Raw genomic sequence first — 24,902 nt, 5'->3', positions numbered from 1 at the left:
GATTAAGTTACTTCTTTGTACAGCTTGTGTGCTGGATCAATTTTAATCAAAAAGTTCTTGACAAATCGACACATGTAGGTGATCTACAGTCTTTTAGCCTGTGTTAACCTCAATACTTTCTTCTCCACACAGCTTCCTTCTCAAAGAATTGAGGAACCCGTGATAGTAAGGGAATTGTATGAAGTAGCAGTGGCTTTGATTCAGTCATTTGATGAGTTGGAGATGAAGTGCAATAGGTAAGATACAGTTCAAGATCTGGAATCAGTGGTTCTTTGGGGAAATGACACTTTAATTAAGGAACAGCAGCAGCTAATAGTGGTACCTTAATTTTCTATGCATCTCTGCTTTTATCTTATATATTCGTGTAATTTCTACTCACAGTAGTCATACTAAGACTGCTTGTAAGTCTTACTGAATGCCCTGTGTTCTTGAAATACACTTCATGCCCTGGAGTGTAAGTTACCCCTCAAGCCAGCCATGTCATATGGAAACTAGATTCTTTGCTACAGACCAGAGCTGAATATTATTTATATGAAGAATAAAATCAGAACTATTATTTTGTATTGTGAACTAAAACATACATTAGGCCATGGAAAAAGAATACAAACAAGGCATGAATTTTCACTGGCTGTTTAACTAATGCCTTACTGTCTTTTGAAATAAGTAAATACTAATCGGTGTTAATCTCTGTGTTTTGTAAATTGTTGTTTAGTATCTGAAAATGTAATAAAGTTGTTTCTACAACTTTGGTCTATCACTGAGTGTATATTTAGTTCACGAATGGTTTTTGTTCCCGTATGTTCTAATTATTTATAACAGTATGCTGAAGAAAAATATTTTTTAAGCTTTTTTTTTTCAAACTTAGTATTACATAAACTTTGAAATTTTAAGAAAGCATTACTTAAGCTCACCTGAGCAGTTAGCAAGTGAACCACTGAAGTACAAGTGTTGGTGTTTTACTGTAGTTTAGAATAGTCAAATGAGACTACCTTTTACTAATAAGGTTCATTTTATAAGCAAACATGAAGGCATTAGCATTTCCGCTTTCAAATACTAAAAGGGCTATTACAAACATCCATTGTTATATACCTTCCATTAAAAACCTATACTTTCCGTTCATTATATAGTTTGAGAGTAGATATTTTCAAGATGCCTGAAAAAAATTTACATCAGGAATGATTACAACAAAAAATGAGTTCTATATTATGTTAAGGTGATTTTAGCTTCTTGACTTGTAACAGGTTAATCAAAGATGTCTCCCTCTAAGTTTGTCATGAACATGTTTAATGTACTACGTTTTAACTTTAAGATCTTTAACCTAGTTTTGATTCATTTCATTGCTAAATATGAATGTTTCTGTTTTGACATAATTTTGAAGACAAAACTAAACCTAATGATCTAGTTCCAGTGTTTATATACTGTGTTTTTCAGAAAACGTGGTTGTGAATAGTGTTTTGAATTCCATTTCTTCATGAAGTTTAAATAATACATGTGACAAAAAGTATGCAGTTCTGCTTGTTCTTTCAGAATAAAACAACTTGAGGCAATAAAGTAGACTGAGGCTGTAAAACTAATGAAACTGCACATTCTTAGGGAGAAGAGAAACTTGAGTGTTACATCAGAACGTGGAAGTGTGCTGGTATTTTTACCAGGTGAGTATATATCTTAATAACTTTCTTCTTCCTTATTTGTCATCTAATGAGCTTTCTTCTGGCACTTCCTCCAGGGATTTGTTAGACACATTTAACTGTGGTTGATTGGTCTATTTCGGTGTTTTTCTTGCAAACCTATTTAAATATGGCAATAATTGGAAGAGCTGTGAGTTGCAGATTAAGACTTTGTACTTTTTAGAAATGGAATTACAGTAGTACAATTAATTCTACAGTTAATCCACAGAAATTCATTTGCTCAGTCTTTTAGATTAGTTATTAAATATTGTATGAAGTTCCTAGGATTCTTTTAAGGATATTTTCTTATCGGCATGTAGTGTAGTCTTTATTTAGATTCTTGTTGTAAAAGCTATAATTCACCTTTTCCTTTCCATGTACATTGGTTGGTGTACTAGGAATGCTCAAAAGCATGCACGATGACATAGCAATTAAAGGTCAAAGAACTGGTTATATATAGTTTTAGTTGTCTTTAAACAGTAAACCTAAGTTATCTTACACTGCCTCTAACATCTAGCTGAGAGGTTCAAGTAAGAATGACAGCCAAAACAAAAGCATACACTAAGTGTTGTGTAACTACGCTGCAGACTAGGTTTCCTGAGCATCGCAAACCTGTTACCTGGTGGTTTCAGGTGTTCTTCATGGACATGAATGTTTGCTCGTTGAAAACTTTGAAAAGACTTGGTTACGTTCTAGTGGAGAGTCACCTTGGAGTCAGGAGCAGCTGTTTCCTTGGGCACAGAGGTCTGTCACTACCAGGACTTTCTAACTCTCTGTAAAATCTTTATGAATGTCATTTCCCTGCTGCATTGAGCTTAGCACTAGGGCTGGAAACACAGCACACCAGCACAAAAATACAGTGCACTTGCAGAGTAGCTTTTAGTGGAGGGTGCTCCCCACCAGCTAAAAGGCATTCGAGTGGCCTTTTTTGGAGTTACACTTTCTATAAAATCAATGGGTAGAAGGAATTACTTCATCATGTCAATGTAGGACCCATTCCAGTTTGCCATTAATGAAGTAGGGAGACCATCACTCTTGCCTCTGGCCTCTCGTGTTGGTGGTTGTCTGGTGTGCTTTCAGACTTCCTCAGGCCTTCTGAGTCTTCGTTTCAGGCTGAAATTACTCTTCAGCACTTTCAATTCCCAGATCTTTTTTATCTTTCACTTTGAGGTGGTTTTTTTACTGTGCTGCTATCCTTCCTGGCTTATAACTGCAACTGATAAAATGAAACTTGTTGTTAAAATACATCTGGTAAATTCATGAAAACCTGTGCTTTCTGAATGAGTTGGTACTCAGGTTTGTTTTTTATTGTTGTTGTTTGGTGTTTGACCTTGGCCTGTTTTGTAACTGGGTACTCAAGACTGATCTTGAACACAGAATTAGCAAATACCTCTTGAAATTTTCTTCACAAATAGTCTGTATACAGAAATGGAGAAAAGGGGAGGAGAGCTTTCAGTTTACAAGAGGGCAGCTGAGACAGAGATTTGGGTAAAAATAACCTCCACATTTAGGGCACTGATTTGAGATGCCTAGATTTTTTGAGTGCTTACAATTACACAGCATTCTGTACATTCAAAATAACACTCCCATTGACATTTCAAGCTGAGTAGGCATCAGCAGCCAGAAAGAGTAGTGCCGTGCTGGGGAGTATTGTTAAGTGATTTTTGCCCACTGTCTTGGTGGAACTCAGTGATGGGGCAGAATCCACTTCTGTAGAGCAGCTGCAGCTGTCTTGAGGAGGATGCCATGTTTTCCCTTCCTGTTGTAATTGCCTGTCTTGTTCAGTGCTTAATTTTTTGTATGTTACCGAGTCTGATTCTTTACAGATAAATATCCTTCAGTACTCAGTTCTCATTTGATTCCAGAGCTAGTCCGTCCCTAGGTAGTAGGTGATACAAAGTGCCATGTTAAACTGTGTAGTGATTTTTTTAACATATATGTATAAATATGTTCCTAGTGGGCTGCATTAAGTTTGCACAACCAGTCTTAATCCTGGCATTTTTTTTATTTGAGTGCTTGACGTGGCAACTTTGATGTTTCTTGAGCATGTATGTTGATGTATAGTTCTTCAGACTTTTTAAAGAATAGATTGGGAAAGAGGTCAGACTGTGTTGACTGGACCATCACTAAGCTACACTTTCAAGTATATGACTTGCTTCTGCCAGACTAGCTGATGGGCTAAATGAAAGCAACATTAGATTATCATCCTCTTCAGGAGGTTGTAGAAGACAGGGATGGCCTGATTTCTCTGTGCTTCGCATGGGCTTGCTGATGGCAGGAATTGCATAGCTTAAAGCCTTAGGGTTTTCGTTCTGCTGTTGCTGTCCTAAGCTTTTATCTGTTCTACTCATGTCAAGCTCTTTGTCTGTTTTGTATTTTCTTTTGCACTTCTCCATGCCTGGCTCTGCTTGCTGTCCTGGTATGTTTGCCAAACAGGTTTTGTTACTAGTTACTGTTTAATTCCAAGATTGGTCTCTCCTGGTGGCAGCCTTTTGTTCTGTAGGTGTCATGATCAACCCTTGTCACTTCCAGAACTGGGCAGCTGACACTGCCTGCTGTGTCTAGTCAGTAATTACTAGACTGATTAATAATTACTATTAATATTGGTTATGCAGAGTCTGCTTCTACCAATCATGGATCAAGCTTCTTTTAATTGTTTTTAAACATAAATTGGATTCAAGACTTGATGTCTTACTCAGATATGCAACCAGACAGAATGGCAAGTAGGAAGCATTAGACAGCTAGATAGTGGAGCAGTACCTAGTGGGATCGAGTATGTCTGGCAGGCTGTGTCCAAACAAACCATACCATGGTGTTCTTGTGTTTTCTCTGTATCTTCAATTACATACTCTAGTTCATGAACAGATGCATTATTTCTATATTGTAATAATCTTAAAAAGTGGTACTATTTTTATATTTCCCAGTCTGCATGTTTTCCTCTACAGTGCTGAAGGTGTTTTGCTCAGAGCTTTAATTGCTTTATTATTGTGCTAGTCTTTAGTTTGTTATATGGCCAGTTATTTGCATTCTCAAGCACTCTTACCTCATTTGAGCTGTGATGTAAATTAAGCTTCCTGCCTGTCTTTTTTTAGGTTGTAATGACATTGCTTTCCCCTCTGGTAGCCTCACACAAAGGACACGTCTGAAACTTTTAAATTTCCTTCTGATTGCCTCCCCCCCACTTTTTTTTTCTTCCTTCAACTCACCTGTTCTCCCCCCAACTCTGACTTCTTTTATCTCCCTTACCTGTAGCCACTTCCCCTCATTTTCCAGCTTCAGTCTTTCTAACTCCAGTAGTTGACTAATCTCCATTTTCTCCTGCAATTTCTTTTCCCAGCCAGCCTTGCATTACCACCATATTGGTTTCTTGTTGAATCTATTTCTTCTTTCCTTCCCCAGTTTCTTGCTTTCTGGCCTTTTTTTCCTTGCTTAACTCAATCATGATTTCCAGCCCATAACATATCCTTCTTTCCTCTCTTTCCTGATTTAAGTTACTCTTCTCTCTTATCTTCCCTGAAAATATTTCTCTTCTTCCACTGGCATTTGTCTTCCTTCCTTCTTACTTCTGAAGTCATCTAAAGAATGCAAGAACTTTCACATCCACGTGCTCAAACTGCATTTAGCCTCACTGAAAATTGCAGCAATCCTGTACTGCAGTTACAGATTAATTTCGTTTTTAATACCCATCCAGGAAAACCCAGTGTTGGACAGATTTTTGAAGATGGGGCTTTTGGAATTGAAGTGTCAATAAATAGTAAACTAGGCTTCTCAGGTTTATGCCTGTGGAGTTATTCAGGAAGACAGCAAAAATCCCTTAATTGTAAGATTTCCCCTGGCAGACATGAAATCCATGCCCCAGAGAATGGGCACTGGAACTGCCAAAGTTAAGATGGCTAAGGTAGAAATAGCTTTTTTTTTCTTTTTTTTCCCTCCTTGGCCCTGCTCTTGGAAACAGCTTCTTTTGGCTGAAATACCCAAATTTGTCCTAAACCACACATTCAGGATCTGGTGAGCGCTGTTAGTTGTAAGGGCTGATATGGGGCTAATAATGGGAGGGCTAATAATGGGACACTGATAGGTGGCCTTTATATCTGATATTGCCACTTTAGTAAGTGTAAAATTATGCAAAATGACCCTTGAAAAATTGACTCTGTTTCAGTGATTCATTATTACAGTTACTGTTCAACTCTTCTGCTGTTTTATTATATGGTGAAAAAGAGGTAATAATGAAAGTCAATTAAGAATTTAAGTAGACGTGAGAATTGGTTTTTAGAATTGTTAGTGATCACTAAAAAGAAAACAAACTCTTGGTTATTTTTCCCTAGGTTTGAGTGAAATAAGCTACATGCACTCATGTCTCTCAAATATGTGTAACAAAAGGTAAGTTAGACCACATTTGTTTCAGTTAATTAAACTTGAATCCTTCAGCTGTATGAGTTCTAAGCACATAATATGATTTAGCACAGAGGTGTAATTAATTTTTGTATTCTTGCATCGGTAAATATTTCACTAATATATTTTCTTTAGGTGGCAAGTGTACCCACTTCACTCATGTGTGACGTTAGAGGAACAAAGTAATGTATTTTTGGCTCCAGTTCCTGGCTACAGAAAAGTAAATATTGTTGAAAATTGCTTTAAGTGTGTGAAACCTTTTGCTAGAGTAATAATAGCAAATAATAATGTATATAAATTAACATTAGCTGTGCCAACTGAAACCATTTTGTGTGGGCAAAGCAGTTTTGTTTTTTTTCGAGATGTAAACTGATTGCTTTTCTTACCAAGCTGTTGCTTTAACTAGCGTTTAGACCTCAAGAGAAGTAACAGGAAGGTATCCTTAAATTATTGCATGACACACTTTTTGTCCTTCAGAATAGTTTGTGCATGTTGATTCTTGAGTCTGCATGACAGTGGCATGCTGCTGGTGGCACTGCATAGCAAAGTAGTCCCCCAGTATGGGGATCTCGCCTGCTTTACAACCCACATTTTGGCTAGTATCTTGGTTTCCTGTATCACTGCTAACAGTGTGATGTTTTGTTATGACAGACATAAGGAAATATTTCCCTTCTTCCCCTATATTGTCAAATGCTATACTACTTTATTATACTTTTCTGATCTTAGGACAAGAAAATACAAGTTTTCTTGTGTTGTATTGCTTTTCATAATATGCAGAGCAGAAATACTGTGTTGCCATTACATTTATATGTCTTCACAGCAAGTTGGATTTTTCATGTAGAAACATTAATGCAAGTAATTTTTGCTTCATGCATTCATTGCTCATTTTTTGCTTCAAAACTCAGGTTATTTTATCTACAAACATAGCTGAGAGCTCTGTAACAGTTCCTGATGTTAAGTATGGTAAGTCATCTAAATCTTGTAATTGTGTATACATTGTATTTGTAATGTTTTCCTTACTTATGCTAGCCTAAATCTCCACAACATGTCACCGTTTCACAAAGCATTGCTGTTGGAGTTTGATTTTGACAGTTGTTGAATTCTTTCTTTCACAACAGGGAACAATTTTAAATCTAAACATATGAACAAATAATAGAGCTACTGAGTGGGGTGTTGGTTTTAATCTTTACTGGAGGGGGGCGGAAATAATTTTAAATACAGTAACAAGCAGAATGAGACCTCATGTCACAAGTACCTTAAGCTCTTTATTCACATTCTGACTATATTTTATAATAATTGCATCAGATTATGCAAATTCTGATACAGAATGTCTAAATCCAGAAATTATTGCCTTTTAATGCTTGTCATCTGCACTGACTGTTTATCAAATTTATGTTAAAATCTATCTGCAGTTCTGTTAATGTTCAGAGTAACTTGGTCTGGTTGTTTGTAGTGTTCTCGTGATCTGTTTTCAAATAATTGAAACTTCTCTTGTAACAGAAAATCAACCATTGTTTTTTCTACTACCATGAGGATAAATTGTTTCATAATAATACTAACTTTTTTTTCCTCCTTAATTACAGTGATAGATTTCTGTTTAACTAAAACTTTGGTTTGTGATGAGGAAACTAATTACCAAAGTTTGAGACTTTGCTGGGCGTCTAAAACAAACTGTCATCAAAGAAGAGGTAAGATGACAGTAGGTAATAGAAAAGAATTTTAGAAGCTAACTCTTGTGGAGAATTCTATGTTGCTTTTCATTTCATTAACAGCAAAAAACATGGATTATTTTTGCCATGAATAGTTTATATAAAACCATAATTCCTTACCATGTCGGGATATTAAAATGTGATTAAACAACTATGCCTGAATGTTTTATTTTGTTCAAGTATTTTTCCAGAGAAATGGTTTGTATTTTATTGAAAAATAGTAAAATTCATGGACCATAAAGCTTATGAGGATTCTTTGTTATTTAATAGTCATTTTTTTAATCATGGGCCATTTTTAAAAAAGGGAGATAGGTACTGCTAGGTACTTATTAACTACTTGTGAGTTTCAGCAGTAAAAGAAACTTTCATATCTGTTTGTTACTCTTAAATCAGATGAAATATCCACAGCAGTGTCTCTAGTGTAGACCAGTGTTTGTAGCACAAGGTTAAATAAGATTTCATATCAGCTTTTCTAGTAAGACAGTACACTTAAATATCAATATCTTTTAGTTTCACTCGAAAAGAGTACTAAGCAAACAGTGACATCTTTAGATATAAAAATATCCTCATTTTTAAATATTATGAGGACTTCACAATTACAGCTTGTGGTGGGTTGACCTTGGCTGGACACCAGGTGCTCCCCGAAGCTGCTCTATCACTCCTCCCTCCTCAACTGGACAGGGGGAGAAATACGACAACAAAAGGCTCATGGGTCGAGTTAAGGACAGGGAGAGATCACTCAACCAATTACTGTCACAGTCAAAACAGACTCAACTTGGGCAAATTAATTTATTGCCAATCAAGTCAGAGTAGGGCAATGAGAAATAAAACCAAATGTTAAAACACTTTCCCCCCCCATCCCTCCCTTCTTCCCAGGCACAGCTTCACTCTCCAGTTCCCTGCCTCCTCCCCCTGAGCGGCTTGGGGGACAGGGAATGGGGGTTGCGATCAGTTCATCACAATTGTCTCTGCTGCTCCTTCCTCTTCAGGGGGAGGACTCCTCACACTCTTCCCCTGCTCCAGTGTGGAGTCCCTCCCATGGGAGACAGTCCTCCATGAACTTCTCCAACATGGGCCCTGCCTACAGGCTGCAGTTCTTCAGGAACAGACTGCTCCAGCATGGGTCCCCCACGGGGCCACAGGTCCTGCCAGGACCCTGCCCCATCGCGGGCTTCCCATGGGGTCACAGCCTCCCTCAGACATCCCCCTGCTCTGGCGTGGGGTCCTCCCTGCGCTGCAGGTGGAGATCTGCTCCCCCGTGGACCTCCCTGGACTGCAGGGGGACAGCCTGCCTCACCATGGTCTTCCCCACGGGCTGCAGGGGAATCTGCTCCAGCACCTGGAGCACCTCCTCCCCTCCTTCTTCACTGACCTGGGTGAAGGGTTGTTGCTCTCACATGTTCTCTCTTCCGGCTGCTGTTGTGCAGCAATTTTTTTCCCTCTCTTAAATCTGTTATCCCAGGGGCTCTACCACTGTATGTGATGGGCTCAGCCTTGGCCAGCAGTGGGTCTGTCTTGGAGCCATCTGGCCTTGGCTCTGTCGGACATAGGGGAAGCTCCTAGCAGCTTCTCACAGAAGCCACGCCTGTTGCCACCCTGCTACCAAAACCTTGCCATGCAAATCCAATACCAGCCAATATACAACCAGTAGAAGCAGCATTTTGTATAGCAGACCTGGACTTGTTATGCATGTGACTTAAAAATATTGCCTAACTGTCCAGCGGAGTAACCCACTGAGTGGAGTACCCTTTAGTTTGTTGAAGTGAATGGGTGTTTGGATTTGTGAAGACAGACTTTCTGAATCAGTGTTTTCTATAAATAGTAGATCATAAAGATGTTTTGCTGTTCATCATGGTATCTTAAGTTGTTTATGCAGAAGGTTTTTGCTAGCTATGGAGTCAAATAGGAAATCTGAATATACTCATGTAAGGAAACAAACACAAAACGTATTTACTCTGCGTATAGAATCGTCAGTTTGGGGGTATTCTAAAACTTGCATTGATGTATTTATCTATATTAAATTTAGATTTGGTAGGACTTGCCTTTTCCTGGTTTTGAGGAAGTGTATTTTAGTGCAGGATTTCTCATGTCTTTTCAACTGAGAAAGATGGATGCTGATTTGAGGGCAATTATGTGAAAGAAGTATTTGAGTGAAATACTTAAACTCTCTTGTTAATCACTGCTACTATGAAAGCAAAATTATTCCATCTGATCCTTATGTAGGAAAGGACAGAGAGAATGTCTCCACTGGGCCTGTCTGCTGCAAGAGCAAAACACTGGTCAGTTTGTGGCATCAGCTGTCATGAGCTGCTCAGCTGCCCAGAAGGCTTGTAGATGGGTGGGTTTTGAAAAGCCTGAAACTTGGGCAGTTTACAAATTGGTGATTTGTTCTTTTATGTGAAGGTCGTGCTGGACGTGTTTCCAAAGGGTATTGTTATAGGCTTGTACATAAGGACTTCTGGACAGACTTTATTCCAGAGGAGTCAGTACCTGAGATGCTGGTAAGACTTTTTGGGGAACATTAAGATTTTTTTTTTTGTAATGCATGTGGTCATAGCAGAGATAATAAAAAGTAGTTTTGCTTTACTTTTCCTGAAGACAGTGTACGATTTGAATAGTTACTAATAACCACAACACTGAATAGAATCCAAGTTGACAAATAATTGACAAAGACCATTCCACATAGTTTTCTTCATAGGAGATGCATTATGGCAGTAAAGTGGACGTGGATTAGAAATACACAATCTGTTCGAAAGAAAAATATCCTTGGTTACACAAAATTAATTTCAGGTTTTACTAAATTGTAAACTTGAACTTTTTTTTCATAAAACACTTTGTCACACTTCCCATGGAGGGCAAGTAACAATAACATTGTCTTCCCTTCAGCGTTGTCCATTGGGAACTACAGTCTTAAAAATAAAAAAGCTTGATATGGGGGGACCAAAAGCCTTGCTGGCAACAGCTCTTTCTCCACCTGATGTAGGTGACATTGAACGTACCATATTTCAACTGAAAGAGGTATGCGTTATTTTAATGTTAAAATAAAGATAATAAAAATGTACTGTAGAAGCATTTTTCTTGGTGTTTAAGGTAGTAGTAGCCTTAATTGGAACCTGAAGTAGGAACTGTCTAGAGAATCTTTTCTCACATTTGACTCATTTGGTTACCGTTCATTTCGCATAATTTCTGCAGTTACTTCATTAAAACAGGATTATAATTTTATTGGGGAGTAATGATACAGTTTATGAACTGGCATCTGTGGTGAGAAAGAACAGAAGACAAGTAAGAGAACTTAAACTCTGTGAGATTGTTTATTGATAAGTAGCAAAATCACCCTCTTACACCTTATTATGTATAGGGGGTCAGCCTGAAGATCCCCCTTCTGACCTGTACAAGGAAGTTGGTGATTTTGCTTTTCAATTATAAAGTTGATATGGAGTAGAACACTCATTGCATTAAACTTTTTCTTTTCCAAAATGCATAAGAAATCATATTTGTATCATTTGTAGCTTGCTTTTATATCCAGTATAAGTAGTAGAAGCTTTGGTTTCAAAATACTAGGCTTTTAAAATTGATTTAAGAACTTAATTACAGTTTTGATACTAATTAATGTTGCTTTGAGATAATTGCTTGCTTCTTGTCTTGTTTTCTTACAAACTCATCTTATATTTACTTTGTCAACTCCTACAAGTGAATACATTTTAATTTTTTTAGCTGGGAGCACTTACAACTGGTGTGCAAACAGAAGATGACCCACATGATGGTGAGCTGACTTTCTTAGGAAGGGTATTGGCACAGTTGCCAGTGGATTTGCATCTTGGAAAATTGATAGTCCTTGGGCATGTCTTCGGGTGCTTAGAAGAATGCCTTATTATAGGTAACTGAAAAAAGAACATGTGAGAACACTTCTCTAAAAACAAGTGATTTGCAAGTTTTCATTTTGATTTGTTTTTTGTTGCAGCTGCAGCACTCTCTTTGCAGAATTTTTTTGCAGTACCTTTCAAGCAGCATGTTGATGGATACAGGTATTACCCTAGATGTTTTACAACTTCCTGTCTACATTTGGGGGCAGAGGGCTAAGTTGAGCAGTAAATATAATTTTCCATGTCATGAGTCTAATTTTCTGTCAAAATGCCAAGCAGTGCAAAAAGCAGCTTTTCCATGGCAGCTGAGATACTGAAAACTACTTCTATGTGAACTAATTAGTATCACAGAGCTAATTCATCCTTTTCTGAGTACAAGACCTGATTGTTCAGCTTTGCCTTTCTGATGTGAACATGTGGCAGTGTCTATTAAAATGTTCTTTTTAAAATTGGAAGGATTATTTTTTTTATTATCCTGCCCACACAGTTTACCTTAAGCAAGGAGATGTGAATAAGAACAAATAATTACAATAAACGTATTGACATTGTTTATTAAAAGTCCTGGAAAGTGTTAGTAGTGTAGGATTCTGAGCTGTATAATACAATCAATGTTTGAAAAAAAATATTGTTCATAATTCTTTTTGTTTGTGTTGCCAGGAACAAACTGTTTTTTGCTGGGAATAGTAAGAGTGACTGTATTGCAATTGTGAATGCATTTAAGGTAAATCTTTTTTCCGGCTTATTTTCCAGTGAAATCCTATAGACCAAGATGGAGCTCCTCACCTTTGTAGGATCAGTGCAGCAGTTGTGCTTTGAAGTTTTTAAAAACTTTACGTTACTCCTAGCTACTTAATGGTACTTCTTGAAGGCTGTGTACTACTGTATAACACTGTTAGTTCTGATGGTTTTTATTGTAATAACAAAAAATAAAATGCCAGAGACACAGTGATATTGTTAGCTGCCTTTTAACTGAGGGCAGTTTGGACTGGTAAATTCTAGTACAGAGATTGGTGTCCTTTCTCCAGGCTTCATAGCTTTGACTTTGTAATACTTTATTCTGTCCAAAGGTGATTTTTTCTGTACGCTTGGGTGTTTGGTAGCACAGTACCATGGACAGAGGTCAATCCCAGTAGTACAAATGGAGCTGGTACAGCATAGGAAAGACTTCTGCTAGAGGAACTTACTATTTAAAATCCAACGTTTTACATTGCGGATGGTCTGACATGCTCTGTAATATTCTGGAGACTCCAAAATCTTCAGCTGCAGATATAATTTATTCCATTTTGTTTCTGTTGGCCTTTTTTTCACTTTGGTGAAAGCTGGCTTTTCTGTACTCTGGTGTCAGAATTTTTGAAGCACACATAGGCAAGTATGCCACATGTACCCACTGATCCTGAGGTTCAAGCATCATCTTTTCTGAATTCCCCTTATCCTGTTGTATACTGTATTTTCCTTGTGTCCTGTTAATCTGAAGGTGATATCCTATAAGCCAGTATGTTGTCCTGTAGAATAAACACAAACATTCAAACAGAGCTTCAAGTACAGTATCTGTATATGTGAGTGATATGAAAGCTTTGTTTTGAATGGCTGAGTATCAGAAGAGAGCAGGGAAAGAACTTGTTTTCAGACTCACTGGTTCAGGTTAGATTTCTTCCAGGGTACACTGAAGTTCTGTCAATTGTTAGCATGGCTTTTTTTAAGCCCTTGCTTATGAAAAGCTTTCATTGAATTGCAAAAGGTCAAAAGCTTTGGTAGTAGAAAGAGGAGAATCCAGGGAAGTAAAGGCTAATCAGCCTGGTTTAAGTGATACTATTTAAAGAAGTGAGAGTTTTTAAAAGAAAAAATAATGTCAAATAAGTGGAGTTAATTTTTCTGACATATTATATAAGGCTTGGGTATGGAAGTGGTGGATGTCAAAAGCATTATTTAAAATCAGTCCATCAGCCTCAATCAAGGTAGGGAAGTGCAGTCTGGCTATTCAACTATGCTAATAGTCAGTGTCCACAGTAAGTTGGAAAATTGTATTATGAGGTGGCTTGCTATCAAACTAGAAGAAAATGATTCTGCAGGCATCTGTCATAGATTTGCTGCCTAATAATGAAATTGTTTTCATTAATATTCCGGGTATGTTAATTTCTCTTCTAGCCCTGTTTTCTGGGAGGCATCTGTGTCAGAACTGTATCTGAATCAGTCAGTTCACTTACTTTTGTCCCAAAACAAAGAGAAGGGAAAGGTTCTGAAAGTAGCCTGCTCTATTGGAGCATCAAATCAAAGCATCCAAGTTGTTATATTTATTTATGAATGTCTGCATGTGCTTTAATACTTGGTCCATCTCCTCTCAGAAAACTAGGTGGATAGCCTGTTGTATGTTGCTGTATTATTGGGTGGCTATTGTACCTCTCCCAACACAAATCAGGACTTACTCCTTTAAAGCCTTGGAACATAATATGCTCAGTCTGCTTTTGGAATGTGCCAAAACCCAGAAATTCACTGATCTAAATGCTGTGTTTCCAATGTAGTTGCAGGAGTTGATGGCAAGTTTGAGGCAGTATGTGTAATTACAGTTCATCCAATAGCGTTTACCTTTTCAATCTGTAGGTGCGGCATTGCATGCCATAACCTCTAAGCTGACTTGCAGGCAGAATAGTTATCTTCCTACAGCAATTGTTCTTTAGCATGTCATGGTACAACATTTATAACCCTGAAACACTTTCAGCCCTCCAGTAATGCATTCTTAGAATTACATTTTGCAGCTACACCACTTTGTGTGCTCACATACAAGCAAAGGAAGACCCAGAGTTCTTGCCCACCCTTAACAAAACAGAGTAAGATTATTCATAAGAGTGAGAAGTATTTATATCTGCTTAGGAACCAACCAGGCGAGCATCATATTAGACTAGAATTATGAAATAGTTAAGGCTGGAAAGGACCTCAGGGGGTCTGTAGTCCAGTCTCCTGCTGAGAGCAGGTTCAGCCATGAGGTCAGTCAAGGTTACTCAGGGTTTTATAGACAAGATCCTCAAAAACCTGATCTAAGTTGGCCCTGCTTCTGGGATGTTGGAACAATTGGTCTGAATAAGTCTCCTCCAACCTTAATTACTGCGATTCACATTTCCTTGTACTTTTTTGTGCTTAAATATTAGTAGTCTGTTTTAGCCCAAGGGCATTTGTGGTTTTTAAATCGGTGTTAAAAAATTATCTTCAGTATAGGTATGGAAAAAACTTAATAGTTTTAAATGTCACATTAACATTTGTAATAATTATTACTAAAGCACTACAGTTTGTGCCTGAATACTATACCATTTCTTTCTTAGGCATGGCAGGCCTGCAGACAAAAAGGGGAGCTGAGACATCCCAAGGTTAGTTAAACTTTTATTTCTTCTTTTCTTTATGAGTTCGGTGACTTCAGTGCTGGAGTATTTTATATTCTTAGTAAGGATTTTTTGCTAGCAATCCTTCTTTATAATAGTTACAATTTTTCATAAGTAAATAGAAGCATAGTCTTTGAGAAAACATGAGTCTCTGAATCCAGTGCTGACTATTTGAAGGCAATCCCTTCTGTAGTCCCTTTCACAGATGGATCAACAGTGGCCAGAGGGTTTGAAATCCAAGCTGAGAAGGGAAATTGACCTATAGTTGAAAGAAATATTTTTAATATGCATAGGTGTCTTTTTTATTTTCTTTAAAAACCCACACAAATCCCCCCCCCCCAAACCCTGAAAGATGGACGATTTTTTGCGTCAATCACAAAGAACAGTGGTATGCATATAATTGCCTCCAGTCTTTCTTTTATGTGTATAAGATAAAACTTTTTTATTTCTCTGCCTCTTTCAGAGCATAATATGCTTTATGGACACCAGTTCGTAACATACACTGAGTTATAATGAGTAGCAAAAGATGGCCAGAATATGTCTGATGAAGTTATGCATCCAGATAAAGAAGTTCTGTTTTTTTGGAAGAAGTGTCCATCTTAAAGTAGATTCTGTAGTAGCAACACAGAGGAGTTCGATTTGTGGGTTTATATGAAAAATTTAGATGGCCAACAGCTGCACTGGTGGTAACCAAAGTATAGTTTGTTAGCCAAATATGTAATTGTCTTATATTTTCATATGTGTCAAAATACTCGATCGATATGGATGCAAAGAATGCTGTGAAATGAGATCAAATTATTCCATCACTATATATAACTATTATTTCTGTCTACACAGACGAATATGAGAGAGAGCTTACTAGCAGTAGAAGAAACAAGTTTCTAATAATTTTTGCGTTTACACTTTTCACTTTCTTTTCCAGGAAGAGCTTGAGTGGGGTCGATCAAATTGTATCCATATCAAGAAGGTCAGAGAGGTAAGATGAAATGGATAATAATTTTTACAAGAGAAGGATTTAATTTTCCTTATTTTCTGCAAATGTTAAGATCTTGGATAAGCCTACTGTATTATTATGTATTTATCTATATATATATATATATACACAGATATTTTCTTTAAGTAAACTGACTTTTTAGGTTTTGTTTCTTTGGGGGAGGAGAGATAGTACCATTAAAGTTGTTGGAAAATATTGGGGCTCCAAGTACAATTTAAGACAGATCAGACAGAAGTGTTATTGCCTATGGTCATAGTCAGCAAAGATTTGGGCAGCATTTTCCCCCTCTGCTCCTCTCTTTTCTCTCAAGTAGTTCTAGAGACCCCATTTATAAACCCTTTCAAAGAAAGGAATGAAGTGAGGAAAATCATTGTAATGTTAACAAAGCCAGGTATGCACTCTTGTGAAGAATGGACTTCAGATAATCATTTATATGTTAATAAAGCCAAGTACCCATGCCTGGGAAAGATGGACTCTTTAAGTAGCTTAACAGCCACAATTGAGCTATAGAGAGATGGCCCTTGGTGGAGCCTGTAGGAGTGGCATATCCAGTATTATTTTAGCTCAGAAGTGGGGGTTGGAAACAGTCAGACTGCTAGCTTTTTAGACGAAAGGAATTTTCCTTTTGTTAGGATAAACAAAGTGGTGTTAAATTATTAACTGTTAACATTTTTTTGAGACCTCCAGTATTACTTGCTAATTCCGTAGGTCCCTCAGATACACTGGTTGTGGTGTGACTGCTGTCTGTTGTTAAGTAACTTTTGTTTTATAGTTAGGATAATTTTAAGCAAATGCAGTTATATAATGAGGACTGGACTTGAAAATTTGTGGGGCTTTGTTGCTAACATTACTGCAGCAATAAATGAAAACTCTGCATCACAAAGAGCTTCAAGCTTAATGTGGTATGTTGAGAGGGGAAATAAGTAAAACTCATCAATAACTGTGATTGGCAAAGCGTGGCCATGCCCATTACTCCAGCGGGTCATATGTTTGGCATGAGCAATGTAGGGCCTGTGTTCAAAATGCATAGGGGAAAAGAAAGGTTTTCATAGTAAGCAACCATCTGGATAAGAATTGTCAATAGTTTTTTAGCTTATATAGCTGATAACAAGTTAAAAAAGATAAAAGCAAATTGTGTAAAGCTGGAGAACTGAAGTATCAGTCTTACATATTAGCCTCCTGGGTATTGGTGTTCTCTTGGCCCAGTTTCAGATAACCCAAGAAGACATTGTGCAAGACATAATGGTTAAGGGGTTTAGAATGGACACCTACACTAATATTTATTACAAAGATTTGGTTTTCTTTTTATTTGCCACACATTCAGATACTAATTTTATAATTCCCTCTGTGGAAGTGGATTTGCAGAACTGAGGCAGCAACACAGGCTGGTTTCTGATTACGGTAGTTGTCCTATGAGGAAAATAACAGGAGTTTTACAATCCTAAAACTGCCAGCAGCAGAAAGGAGAATGTAGATAGGAAGCAGCTAAGCAGACCGTACTTTTCTACATTTGTTCCAGAATCAGTTGGGACAGCAAAGGCATTCACTGTGTGGTTGGAGGACCGGTGGCTGCTTATGGAAGCTTCTTGGAAACGCTTAGGATTGAAAGCTTAACAGACCATGTTCTGCTGTAGGGCATAACTTTGGTCTCACTTAGTCATCACGGTTGCCTGCTGAACTGAGTGTGCAGCATGTGTGGTCACTGGTACAGTTAGGTGCAGAAGTCCAGGTTGTTGTTAGCATGTTTTTTACCTTTTAAGATACAAACCCAAAATTTAAATGGCAAATCAGTATATCGTCTTGTAAAAGGTTATTTCAGTTCTTTTTCTAATTTTGTTCTATATCACATATGCATAATATGCTTTGTGACTACGAAGTTCTACTTTATAAAGAGATGTCAAGAAAACTGTTTAAGTCACAGTACTGAAATTATTTTCCGAAGTAGAGATGCTAAGCAGTATATTAGGTGAAGTGCATACTAGTCGCCTAAAAAGGAAAGGGAGTTTGCCCACTGATTTAGACTTTTACTAATAGATTTTATTTTAATTTGCGGACAGTTTTGATCTGTTTAATATGTAACTTAGAGTTCAAATTTCAGGTGGCACGGTTATTTCACAACTTGGAAAAGCGAGTCAGAGCATTTAACATGTGTGTTAATGCTCAACCATCTGCTATGGATCAGGAACGTGTATACAAACAGCGCTTCATTTTGCAGGTAATGCTTTGTTGACTTTTCAGGAGAGACCAATTATTTACAAAATTTATAACTGGATTTTTATATACTAGTACTGATGAACTAGTATTACACCAGTGTTTCAAAAATCCCTGTAGGTTTTGAGATTACAGATTAAAAAAAAGTAATTCTTTTTGACAATTTAGGACAAATAATGTTACTTTTAAAGGTTCAGAATTCAGACTAGATTGGTCCTCTGGCTGTCCCTTCACTTCTCACAGTTCATCAAAATAAAACCAAGTCATACTGAGATGAATTAAACTGCGTATCAAGAACTAACAGTTTTGAAAACTATGTTTGCCCTAGTTCTGAGTGCTCTATTTGGACCACCGCTGGCTTGGTTAGTTATTGAGAGTGGGGGGAATTATAGATGTCTTTCAGCTGTTGTAAGTTGTCAAATTTCCAGTTAAATTTCTTGTCTTATTTGGACTGATTAGTAGTGATTTTTATTTTCACAGATCTATTTATTGTTTCAGTGGCAACTGGTTTAACTGTGTAAGCAGTAAACTTTTCAGAGCTGAATTGTTAAATAGTGTAAGATGTAACATGAAAACTGAACAACTTTCATGTAGCTATTTTATGTAAATTTATGTAAAATTGAGGCTGCTCTTGAAATCAGGGCTAACAAATATAGTTTTCTTAGAGCAAGTCTGCATACAAAAATATTAAAATGATGTAAAATTGTTCCAGAAGCTGAACTTTTTTCATGAAAGTATGTTTTTAAGGATTTGCATGAGTTAATGTTTACTACATAATTACATAATTCCTGGAAGGAGACAAGAAAAAAATCTTCATATGAAGATCTGTTGGTATCTCTTTGTGTTGCTAGTGTATCTCTTGTCAAGAAACTGACTGTAATCTGCTGCATTTTACAAAATACTTTCTTGATTTCAGGTTGTAATAGCTGGTGCTTTCTATCCAAACTACTTTACTTTTGGAAAATGTGATGAAGAAATTGCTGTGAGACACCTTGCTGGCAAAGATCCAAAAACCACTGTAATGGTATGTTAAGAGGGTGAATGACTTAACAAATCAAGTAATAGAAATATATAGTGTTTGGGTGGTATTGTCAAGTTTTGTTCTGTCTTGGGCAAGGACAGAAGTAATTATCTACTCTAATCCTCACTTGGTAAGTTGTGTTCTTTCCTGTCTTGCTTTCTTTTAATATAAGAAACATTGTGTGGGTGGGCAATTTTAGGAATTCCTAAACTGAGAACTGCCTCTATGCATTGATTTGTTAGTCTTGCACAGGCAAACAACTTTCATAAAACTAATAAAAGATTTGAAAAACACAACAGGACTATCAAGGGTACTTTTTAATGAGCAGGAGAAAGCTATTCTGTTGGTTTGTAGAGTTAGTTTTCTAGCTAGTTTATCTCACGGAAGTTGTGAAATGCATGACTATTTTGTTGGCTTGGTCATACATGTTAAAGTCGTAATCCATTATACTTAACTATATACCATCTATAGAATCCACTATACTTTAACTTTATACAATCCAGTATATTTAACTAGAATGTTATTCTTAACGGAATGCCTTTGAAAAGGTGTTCCAACTCCAGTAACTTCATCAATTTGTAGTGGTTTTAGGATTAAAATCCAGAAAGAACAATAAAATCATTTAATAATTCAGTTTGGAAGAGACCTTATGATGTCATCTAGTCTGGTGATATGGTCAAAGCAGGATTAACAGTGAATTCAGACCATGTTGCTTAGGTGTTCATCCACTTGATTTTGGAAAAAGCTCTGAGGATGGAGATTCTGCAGCTTCCTATGGGACCCCACCTACCAGTTCCCTGAATAAACCAAATGGTGCTGTCTTAGACTTCAGGATGTGTATTCTGCTATTTGTTTTCCTCATTCTCCTCAGGATCTTGAGCTTCCCTCTTTCCTGGCTGCTCTGGGCTGGGATGCTGTTGATTATCACTTCCATAACAAGTTCTACATTGTTTGCTAATAGCAGATCCAGAAGAGCACTGTTTGGCTCATGACCTGTGTTAAGAAGTTACTTTCAACACCTTTCAGAAATCTAGGAGCATGTGTGCTGCCCTGCTAGCAGGTTATCAGGGAGCTTATTGTCTCCCTCTCAGATGCAGGGTCTGTGGAGACCTCTGCAAGTTGCCTAAAGATTATCTGCTTCATCCTGACTGATGGTCTTTTACAAATTCCAACCTCAGTGTACCCTTACTGAACTCTTCTCTTACCCTGACCCACAAGAGCTGGGTTGTCCCATTGTCTGCTCCATGTAAGAGCACCTTACATTTGAGCTACTCCTCCAAAGAGGGAAGACCAGGAGATTGCTCTTTGTTTGTCATCCCTAAGAAGCATGTATCCATCCATAAGTGCTCTCCAGTTGTGCAAGCTGTCCCACCATACCTCAGTAACTCAATACGTGGTAGTTCTGCCAGGACAGGCAGGGCTGTAGCTCCTTCTGTTTCCCAGGCTATGCATACTGCCTAGGATGTAGTTCCCAATGGTGGACAAGGAAGCATAGCAATCCATTGCTTTTCTGTTACAAGCAAAAAGAGGTATACTAGACAGCTTCTAAGAAAAATTATCAAAGAAATCTATATAATTATAAATGAAGCTGCTTCATGTATAGTTAGCAAAAAAAAACATTTATGTACTGGTTTGAGGCAGTAGGGCAGCATTAGCACCAAAACTCTTAATTTTATTGTCTTTTGAGATTTTTTTTTTTAATTTAATATAGTATATAGCATTTTTGGAATTTGTTGGGGTTCAGATTGTATATCGCTATTGCAGCTGAAGTGAAGGAGGATGCTAACTGCTTAGTTGAACTTAATAATGCATTATTAAAATAATTGAATGTATCCACATTTAACTTCTTTTTCATAACAGCTGAAGAATATTCCTCCCTATGGATATCTATACCATAAACAGTTGCAGTCACTGTTTAGACAGTGTGGGCAGGTAAAATCTATTGCCTATGATGGATCAAAGTAAGTATAAAATATTTTAAGTATCCTTTCTCATGTTCTCAATTATGAATCTAGTAATCTGTTTCTTTGTCGGTGGTGCACTTACAAAATGAGTTTATTTCTTCTCATCTCCTTGGAATCAGTAATTTATTTTTAATGTATAAGGTGATTTTGAAGTTTGATATGCATTGGTTGGAATAACATGAGATAAACTAGCTGAGTTAGAGACTGCCTTCTGTTTTGTCTTTTCTGTTGTCTAACAGTTGACGTTAACTGCAGCTGATCTGTATTTATTTCTAACTTGTATACTGAATTTAGCTCATTCATACAATCAGATGGCTTTGTACAAAATGCATGTGACTGGCTGTTTTAGTTAATCGTCTGGTTAACTTTACTACAGCTGTCCAAAGTTGAATTCATGTAGCCCTTTTATTCCTTTTCCAGTCTTTAATTATTTTCTTTTTCACATGTATTTTCACATCCTTTCTATTTGTATTAAATATGCTCAGTAAATTTGGTATGTGATTTTGAGAATGTTAGAAAGTTTTCTTATAACCATCATGACAATTACAATTTTTAAGGTGCATAGGAGCAGGAGGCAAAACCTGTGAGGAACCTACTTTTTCTGTTTGCTGGCCTGCTAAGATAGACACAGGGAGAAGAAATGATGGCTTTTGTGACTTTTTTTTTTTGGTTGGGTTTTGATTCCTTGTCAAGTATTTATTGCCATTTTACTTGGTGTTTTTTTGGACAGGGCTTTTGTGGAGTTTTCCCGTAACCCAATGGAGGGCTTTAAGATTCTTCCTGCAGTGTACCTATCAGTCAAGATGTCACAGCTGAAAATTCCTCTTTTGCTGAACGTTCATTTTCCAGATGATATTGAAAAGCAATTGCAAGGTGTGACAGCTGCAAGTGTGAAATCTCTAAGGTAATTGTATTGTATATGGAAAATGGGTTTCTTCGCAGAGAAATGAGGTTTGCTGGGTTCAGTGGGAATTTCCTTGGAAGTGTCACCAAGACATGTTAGGTTCAAAAAAAAAATGTATAAACTTTGTAAAAGCAGAATGTTTTTGCAGGACTAGAAATACCATGATTGTCTGTCTTAAATATTTCTTTATAGCTAAAGGTGTTTTACTGTTTAAGAAAACTCCAAGTATACACTGTCTTTTTTTTTTTTTTTTTTGAGGTTCTAGTCCATTTGCCTTTGGTATATGGGAATATGGATGTACACAGTAATTTCTGTTCATGCTAGAGACAATGTAGGGATTGCTAGAACTGAAATAAGGAATAGTATGTGGGGACATGAGAAAGGGAGGGAGGAGGAGTATAACAGCAGAAACTGGGGGGTAATGTGACAACATAAGGTGGAGAGGCATAATAGAAAATACTGGTGAGGAATGCAATGTAGTGAGTCTCTTTGGTCTGCACCTGTGTTTGCTAGAAAAATCTGGCATGTGGGTTTCATTGTTGTTACATGCTGTTTGTGACTCTCAGCTTCAGGTCATACAAGCAACTTGCTAAAATGGTAATCTGCCTAGCTCCTCATTGGTCTGCAGCCATTTTAATATTTTAAAGTAAGAAATCTAAAATAGGAAGGCAAGAATGAACTGGAAAGGTTAAAGTGCAGGTGAATATTTCACTTCCAGTTGATTATACTTGTTTTTTAATACACATTTTAGCAGGTTCACTGTGCCCCAAACAGCACTTAAAATCTTTGTGAAAACTAATTCTTGAGGGACTCAAGAAAGAAGTCTCCTAGGCGGAAAGCCTAATTTTAGAGTTCTTAACTTTTGTCAAGTAAAAGGAATATTATACATTTTAAAAAAAAAAAGCTGAATTTTAATTTGTGCTGTAGTGTGCTCAATTTGTTTTTAAAAAATAAGCTTAGAAGGTATGCCATAGCAAAGAGCCTCACTATTTAACGTTAATTCTTTGGATTTGTAATAAATGTCTTTGTATGTATCTTCCTGTGCTTGGTTATAATGGAATTCAAACAGTTTCTCTATAGTATTTTGGTCCTGCATGGTCATTTTATGTTCTAATTGAATTCATATATTTCTATATAAAAGTCATTAAATACATAAATGCACCCTATGGGGACGCCTTGGGAAGCAAATGAAAGCAAAAAAATTGAACTCTTGAGTTTTCATTTGTGAGTGAAGTATTTAGCATCTTTATTCCGTATACTTTTTTTAGAGTAAATGTGGACTGTCAGAAGCAGACAGTGGAGCCTGTGGAAATCTCATTTGGTACTTTACAACAGTCAAAGATGATCCCAAATCATGTTCTGTCCATCAAGATAACAGAGGTAAGGATGTCCTGCATCTGAAGCAGGTCATATCCAATAATTAGTATCTAGATAACTTTGCAGAGATGAATATCTGACAAGCTTAAATGAAAAGAATGGGTACCAATAATGTTTTTAGCACAGAGGTATCCGTAAAAGGTATGGAGAATATTCTTGGTCTAATTTTAGTAATTCTTTGTTAAACAGTACTTGCATGTCCAAATAAATTTCAAACATTGAAATTTATGTGCACTTGACAAAATTGGTGGGATTTGCTGGCAGTAAATGTTAGCTGGAAGTAGGCATAAATATAAAGAGGATTAACGGGAGAGGTAAAATACTTGTGTACACTACAGAAATAAGAATAAGTAGGTATTTGGGCTATTTACCTGGTTATTATTAACTGGCAGTTTTCTTCAGAAACTATAGATGTGAGAAATGAGATGAATTAACAGTACTGCATGCTCATTTGTAAAAATATTGCATGCATAAAAGACAGTGTGTTAGGGGAAAATTACATGTATATATAAATGTTTCTGAATTCTGAAGCTGAGAATTTTAAAATTTTAATTTATTATTAATAAATTAATAGTGTTAACTATCGTCTCAACAAATTGAGTCATAGCAAGCAATATATATGCTGCTGAAATAATAAAAATAATAAAAAAAATCCAAATCACTGAGCTAGTGGAAATTACAGGCTGAAGTATTAAACCAGCTTTTGATAGTAGTGACATGTTTTGCAAGTGCAGAATAGAATATTTTCTTCATTTTATTCAGCTAAGTCTCTTGTATCAAAAATGTTCATGGATTTGATCAGATACATTCCAATCATTTAGCGCTATCTATGCTACTTCCGTTTAATACATCAGCTTTAATGATCGTATGTATTGTAAATATAGATTCCTTTTTTTATCACAAGCATTCGATATAGGATCAGAAATGGTATATGAGTTCAGTAAACCATTCGTAAAGATTATTTATTTTATTCAGTGTGATTTAAACAGTGGTGTGTTCTTTTCAGTTTCCTAAAAGATGGCTAATTGTAACAGTAACAATGCTAATTTGCTGATAGATGTAGCTAATTGGTATTCTTTCACTAATAACAAAAGTGCACCAGATCTGTATGTATCTGTCTCATCAACTGTATACCTTATATTTTCTGTATGTTGATTTGGTTTAGAAAAATGGAAGCAGTCTTTTCTTAACTTTCTGTATTTTAGTAATGCTTATATCAGGGTCTGTTTAGATGAAAAGTGTATTGCAGTTGCACAGCAAATAAACATTTTAATATCTCATTACAAGAGGGGAATACTTCACTGCATTATTGCAGTATGAGACCATTGGGTATGTCAGGAGTAGGAGTGCTTTTCATGTATTTTGCTCAGATGTGCTTTGTGTTTGATGTAGAAGAATAATATGAAACCTGATTTGTCTAATTTTTATA

At 36.7% G+C, this 24,902-nt stretch overlaps 1 protein-coding gene across 3 annotated transcripts in view; it reads left to right on the top strand.

Moving 5' to 3' along the window:
- The window catches only part of TDRD9 (tudor domain containing 9), an 87,149-nt gene that overhangs the window by 45,415 nt on the left and 16,832 nt on the right, over nucleotides 1-24,902 (top strand). For 2 of the 3 annotated variants that reach the window (XM_069783330.1, XM_069783328.1), the window contains exons 8-25: nucleotides 133-236; nucleotides 1,594-1,652; nucleotides 5,993-6,047; nucleotides 6,195-6,279; nucleotides 6,965-7,022; nucleotides 7,643-7,747; nucleotides 10,172-10,269; nucleotides 10,655-10,786; nucleotides 11,483-11,645; nucleotides 11,730-11,793; nucleotides 12,289-12,352; nucleotides 14,946-14,990; nucleotides 15,925-15,978; nucleotides 18,095-18,211; nucleotides 19,124-19,231; nucleotides 21,089-21,189; nucleotides 21,923-22,096; nucleotides 23,365-23,476. In XM_069783330.1, the coding sequence (XP_069639431.1) occupies nucleotides 133-236; nucleotides 1,594-1,652; nucleotides 5,993-6,047; nucleotides 6,195-6,279; nucleotides 6,965-7,022; nucleotides 7,643-7,747; nucleotides 10,172-10,269; nucleotides 10,655-10,786; nucleotides 11,483-11,645; nucleotides 11,730-11,793; nucleotides 12,289-12,352; nucleotides 14,946-14,990; nucleotides 15,925-15,978; nucleotides 18,095-18,211; nucleotides 19,124-19,231; nucleotides 21,089-21,189; nucleotides 21,923-22,096; nucleotides 23,365-23,476 (1,698 nt within the window). The remainder of the gene's footprint in view (nucleotides 1-132; nucleotides 237-1,593; nucleotides 1,653-5,992; nucleotides 6,048-6,194; nucleotides 6,280-6,964; nucleotides 7,023-7,642; nucleotides 7,748-10,171; nucleotides 10,270-10,654; nucleotides 10,787-11,482; nucleotides 11,646-11,729; nucleotides 11,794-12,288; nucleotides 12,353-14,945; nucleotides 14,991-15,924; nucleotides 15,979-18,094; nucleotides 18,212-19,123; nucleotides 19,232-21,088; nucleotides 21,190-21,922; nucleotides 22,097-23,364; nucleotides 23,477-24,902) is intronic. The other variant, XM_069783329.1, reaches the window with a different exon arrangement.

The sequence above is a fragment of the Haliaeetus albicilla genome, chromosome 5 (assembly GCF_947461875.1).
Source record: "Haliaeetus albicilla chromosome 5, bHalAlb1.1, whole genome shotgun sequence".
Classification (NCBI taxonomy): Eukaryota; Metazoa; Chordata; class Aves; order Accipitriformes; family Accipitridae; genus Haliaeetus; species Haliaeetus albicilla.
The sequence above is the reverse complement of the archived record's forward strand: the minus strand, read 5'-3'. Positions and strand labels throughout refer to the sequence as shown.